Here is a 6,000-nt window from a genome sequence, read left to right as displayed (position 1 = left end):
TTACTTTTCTGTTAGTTTTGATTGAGGATTCCTGCTTGTTACAAGAAATACCAGCAAGCGTCTCATGCTTCTGATTATTTTCCTGCTACTTCTCTGAACAGTAATGGGGCTGTAGTTCCATTTTGGCCCCTGATACCAAAACGTTGGGGCACATTGTTTTCACCTCATGTCTGTAGACGGTCTAAAGGGGTAAGGAGGAGGAAGTGATGGGGTTTGATGGAAAGATAGAAAAAGACGAGAAAGATAAAAACTCTAAACAGGAGCAATGTCAGTTGCAATGCCAGTGCCAGGAAAGACAGACAGACAGGGAAGGAAGGAGATCAAGATTTTGTCCCAAAAACATGCTCTTAAAGCTACAGCGTGCAAAAGTCTGCCTCTTGGTGACAATATTATCATTACAAACCCATACATGAATGCATTACCCTTTCGTTAATATGAAAACAACAACGACAACAACAATAAGAAGAACAATAATGAAATCAAATCAGATAATGGTACATGTCGCCTTGATTTGAACCACCTCCTTAAACATTAAGGAACCGAGCTCTAGGAAGATCCACCAATAGGCTGCTGGACAGACTTTAGCCCCTCCCACTTCAGGAAGTAGCAGTCCCAGATAGTCCCAGCCTCGTCCGGCTTTATGTGCTTGTGTAAATGTGTGTGTGTAGTGTTGTGTGTTTAAGAGAGAGAGAGTGAGAGAGAGGAAGCAGGCTGATAATAGAAAATTAGGGAAGTAGGAGGTGTTGACAGTGTGTGTGTGTGTGTGTGTGTGTGTGTGTGTGTGTGTGTGATCATGTAGCATGTGTGTGTTTATTCAGAGTCGCTCCTTGGTGGGCACCCAGATGTAAGGACCAGACTGCTCCTCAATGACCTGCTTCACCTGCGAGTACACTTCCTCTAGAGACGCGCCCTGGACTATAGCTGCAGACAGAGAGAGAGAGAGAGAGAGAGAGAGAGAGAAATGAAAATCAAAAAGATTTCTTAACCCGCCAAGAAACATATTACTGGTAGCCCACAGTGTGTGGAATAAGGAACTATAACCAAAATCTCCATTAAAGGAGGAGTAACCTTTAAAGGTCAACACGTGTGTTTGAGTGTGCAGACAACACGCAGATGACCTATGTGGGAACATAAATTGCAGCCATGTTTGAACCAGACATAATGCCTGGCTTCACAATAATGTCACTGTTTTTGTTAAAGGAACGGTTCAACCTTTTGGGAAATGATTGTCTTTCTTGGCTAAAGTTAGACGAGAGGATGGATACCACTCTAATGTCTAATGTGCGTTACGGACGGAGCTACTGTAGTCGGGAGGTGATTGGCTTAGCTTAGCATACCTCTTTTTTCTCAACAAACAACAGTATTTCAACTCGCCCAGGACAAATTCAAAAATTCATCTGGGCAGCATCTCTGCATCCCTATTGCCTCACTGTGACATGACAAGACTCCAGAAAGTCACAGCAAGAAATAGTTACACCACATAAAACCACAAATCCTTTTTCGTTTTTCTGAGGATTAAATAAAACAAGGTACGGGGCGGACTCCCAGAATGGGAAACTGACCGTGACTCCTGTTCCCACATGAACTCAACACAGAAAATTCCCATTCACAACATGAAGGGGTTAAGGCGCACGAGGGAAAGGAACGGCAGCTTGTGTCTGTCAGTGTTTGTGTGCTGGTTACGAACCGGTGAAGAACTCTGTGAACTCCTGCTCCAGTTTGACAGCTCTGTCGAAGGTCTTCCTCGCCTGCTCCTCGGTGAGACGCTTGTTCATCTCTCTGGAGGGACGCAATATCAAGGTACAGAAGAAGAATGTAAAACACCTTTCACACGAAACTAACCCCTCAGCTTAGTTGTACAGTAGTAGCCATGTTTTCTTACACTGGAACTGCACCTCGGAAACAGTTGACAAAACAATCTCACCACATGGTCCATTTTGTAGCTTGTTCTGGAGCTTTCAACCATGTGACTTCGTCCTCATCAGCTGATAGAAGCCTGTTCAGCTGTCCTGGAACTGTAGATTTTCATTCCTCAAAGCACTTCTTCGGATCGCTCATCCTTAACAGTTGAGCTTAAGAGTCCAGCTGCTGAAGAGGACCGTGCGATATGGCCGCAAGCTCCAAAACAAGCTACCAAATGGACCTTGAGGTCAGATTGTTCTTGCCAACTGCTGTTCCCAAGGTCGAGAATCAACTGTAAAGCTCAACTTCTATGCACTTTAACACGGAAGAGAGATCCTTAAAGTGGTCGGGATGAAGTGAGCGTTTCAACATCTCCAGCTCCATGGCAACTGAACATGTGATGTGGTAGAAAGAAAGTGTACATCATGGCGGTGGTGTTGATATTTACGTGACTTACAGGATGTTGTCGACGTTGCGTGGTCTAATGAAGATAGCGATGGGATGGAGGCCTGCCAACTGGAGACGCTTTATCGCATTCCCTGATACATCCAGAATGCAGTGTTTACCCTGGGAAAAGAGACACAGAGTCAAACAGAGATGGAGAGACAATGAGACAGCTTCCTCCCGTCCTCCGTCAATCCCTGTATTGTATCTCCTCTTTCCTCATACTCTCTGACTCAGGCCTAAACTGACCTTGTCGGCGACTTCTTTGACGGACTGTATGCTGGTTCCATACAGGTGGCTGTTATACTGTCCAGCCTCTATGAACTTGTGTTCCTGGATCTCCTGCTCCATGAGCTCCCTGGAGGACATGAAGTGGTAATCTCTGCCGTCCACCTCGTAGTCTCGCCGCGGCCGCGTTGTGTCTGAGGATCACAGATTTTACACAGATTAAGATATTTCATTGTATTTTGCATGTGCTGTATTGTGTGTGTCTAGAGCAGTGGTTCTTAACCTTGTTGGAGGTACTGAACCCCACCAGTTTCATATGCGCGTTCACCGAACCCTTCTTTATTGGAAAAATAAAATGTGTCATCACGAATCATATGAGTGAGGTGTGTGTCTTGACCTCCACCGAACCCCTGAGACTGACTCACCGAACCCCTGGGGTTCGATCGAACCCAGGTTAAGAACCACTGGTCTAGAGCTAGCTTAGGCTTTAAATGTGGTGGCATTTATTTGATGCTACATACTTCTTCTTATAAAAATAAATCATCAACTAAATACATAATAAATATATACAATAATAAATAATAATTAACACATAAAAAGTATAAATCTATCTTTATATCCAAGTACATATTTTATTAGATTTTATATATGAATATATATTAAAAAATGACAAATATACCGAAGAAAAAAGGCTATTAAGGTTGTTCTTAATTCTCAGATATTTAACTAATATAGGCCTGGGGGTCCAAATGGACTCTAAAAAAGAACAATAGTAGATAGGATAAGGTAAAATGTGGTGGTGTTCCTGCTCCCTTCTCACCTCTTACTTCATTGCAGTAAAAGACAATTTTAAGATTTTTGAGGACTTAAACTTTAGAGAAAATTAAATATACTGGCTTGAATTGATTCAATTCAGTTGTTGATTTGATCTTTTACTTTCAGTCCACAGCTCTGTCTTGGTCCCTGTTGTAACAGTTTTCATTTTCAAGCTGCCTGTCAAGCAAGACAAATGATAAAAGTGCACAAGCTGTCCGTCTCCGTGTCATTTCCTTCAGTTTGATGCTCAGCAAATGAAAACCCAAAAAGTATCAACATCAACTTCTAGTGGGCTCATAAAAATGTGCATAAAAGTAACAGAATAAAACACCATTTTATTTGATGTCAGCTTTCATTACAGCATCATGAACATGGGAAAGACTGCCTCGTGTGCAAAGTTCCAGTATTATTTTAAAGGTCACTGATAGGATTTATCATGAAGATAAGACACTCACGTGGGACGCAGGATCCAAACTTGTCAGGGAACTCGGAGATGAGGTCATCGTTGACCCGATCTTTCATTGGTCCAAGCACGATGACTGGCCGCGTGTAATTGACTGGGATTATGACAAACAGAACCAGGTCGATACACACACACACAAAGATACACAGTAAGTTGGGTTAAGCAATGGCAACACTAAAACACTAACATCCAGTTTTCTTGTATTTCTGTTCAAGTAGCTTTAAAGCTGCACTAATCATCAGCTCATTGCTTTGGTTTTACAGCCTTCAGCTTTACTGTTTTGGTTCACCGCTCTCATTGGCTGTTTTTCAGCGACAAAGCTCTGATAAACCCCACTGTATGGCAGACAGAGAGAGTGGAGAACTTAGCAGCGAAAGAGCCAGATATACCCATCAGGAGTTGGTGGAGACCAAAAAAAGAGCTATTAGGAGAGTTCATATTGGACTTAAATCCATCAGGTGGACTGACGCACGCCTCCAAATGAATGCTAATGTTGCTTCATGTCTGCTGGATGTGTAACATGTGGTTGCTTACATGTTAACTTTGTAAGGTGATAATTGTGTTTACAGCTTGTTTCTGCCGCCCCCCCCCCCCCAAGTGGCCAAATCAATTAATGCTGGTTCAAGGTTGGGAAAAATAATGTAATTTCACGCAGTATGAGATTAAAGTATATATTCTATATCATCCCGATCCCACTCTTCTTCGACTCAAACATCTTTGGAACGTTTGGTATCTCCACTCGGGTTTGAAATAAATCTCTGTGGGTTTGAGCAAAGTCAGTGTGAGTTTGTAACGGCTGACCCACCAGTGGTTCAGTGGGCTTTATTAAACAAGCGGTAAGTTTCACACTTTGCCAAATTGGTCATTTCTCATTATAAAACTTTAAGGTAAATTTGCATGGCTAACTGAAGAGTCTGAAGAGGCTTCGGTAACCATGACAATAAGAAAACAAATGAAGCTGAGGAACTGAAATGAAAGGGTGACGTGAAGCTGAGCACTGACCTTCCTGCTGCATGACAGGCTGGTAGGTGAGGAAGGTCTCCTCCTGGCCAGCTGATATTGGACAAACAGAAATGATGGACACGTTTAGAGGCACAGTGGGTGGGATCACTGACAACAAAACACACCCTTACCCTTTTATGGTTTTGGACTAAACTTCTTCAACAGCTCTGGAGAAGCAGAGAAAGGTAACTTGCACACACACACACACACACACACACAGACACACACACACACACAGACACACACACTCACATGCACAGAAGAACACAATAATCACTACACACAAATACACATTTGCATGTACACATGACCCACCGACGAGCACACACACACACACACACACACACAGAAACACACACACAAACCAGCAGCAACATAAAGACGCTGAGGTTTGAAAATAAAACACAAACTGAACAAAAAAGAGCAAAGAAGGAAGAGAGAGAGAGAGAGAGACAGAGAGCGAGAGAGAGACAGAGAGAGAGAGAGAGAGAGAGAGAGAGAAAGAGAGAGAGAGAGACACAGAGAGACAGAGAGAGAGAGAGGGAGAGAGACAAAGAGATAGAGGAGGGTCTAGACTTACAGGAACAACTCTCACTATCGCTGGTGCCAGAGGTTACCAGCTCTGGAAGGACAAGACAGGTCAGAGTCAGCAACACACACACATACAAACACACAGATACAGACAAACACACACAGACTTTCAGTCTTTCTATATCACTGACAAACGTTCACTCATGACAGAAACCATCAGCCACACAGCGTCATTCCATCAGTCTTTTGTTTTTTATATATATATATATAGGTGAGCAGGAGGCTGGAGCCCATCTAAACATGCTTTATACAATTCCTGGCAAAACTTACAGGGCAAAAGTATGTGGACACCTGGGGATAATAGCCTCCAAAAGACAACACCGTTAACCGCTTCCTTTAAAATGTCTGCTTTCTTACAGTAGGAAAGCCACAGCACAGAGGACTCCTCAGAAAAGCAGTACTTTTCCTAATGTAACAAAGGAGGAGTTTTAAAGGGGAACTCCAGCTATTTAGTATTACACTTCCATACAGTCGGGGGGACTCGTGAGAGACAGATTAAAATCGAAGCAGCAGAGGTTTCAAAATGAAACTCAGTAGTGTCTTTGATTAGGCCC

The 6,000-nt window shown here is 43.0% G+C and overlaps 1 protein-coding gene across 2 annotated transcripts in view; it reads right to left on the bottom strand.

Annotated features, from left to right (window-relative positions):
• Positions 1-292: 292 nt before the first annotated feature.
• Positions 293-6,000, bottom strand: part of LOC139287626 (discs large homolog 1-like protein) — a 97,543-nt gene continuing 91,835 nt past the window's right edge. For both annotated transcript variants that reach the window (XM_070908765.1, XM_070908766.1), the window contains exons 20-26: positions 5,436-5,477; positions 4,856-4,906; positions 3,846-3,947; positions 2,596-2,768; positions 2,360-2,469; positions 1,688-1,779; positions 293-921 (exon numbers count right to left, since the gene is read on the bottom strand). In XM_070908765.1, coding sequence (XP_070764866.1) covers positions 815-921; positions 1,688-1,779; positions 2,360-2,469; positions 2,596-2,768; positions 3,846-3,947; positions 4,856-4,906; positions 5,436-5,477 — 677 coding nt within the window. In that variant the 3' untranslated portion in view covers positions 293-814. The remainder of the gene's footprint in view (positions 922-1,687; positions 1,780-2,359; positions 2,470-2,595; positions 2,769-3,845; positions 3,948-4,855; positions 4,907-5,435; positions 5,478-6,000) is intronic.

The sequence above is a fragment of the Enoplosus armatus genome, chromosome 7, assembly GCF_043641665.1.
Source record: "Enoplosus armatus isolate fEnoArm2 chromosome 7, fEnoArm2.hap1, whole genome shotgun sequence".
Classification (NCBI taxonomy): domain Eukaryota; kingdom Metazoa; phylum Chordata; class Actinopteri; order Centrarchiformes; family Enoplosidae; genus Enoplosus; species Enoplosus armatus.
Note: the sequence above shows the minus strand (reverse complement) of the source record. Positions and strands in the feature narration are given on the sequence as shown.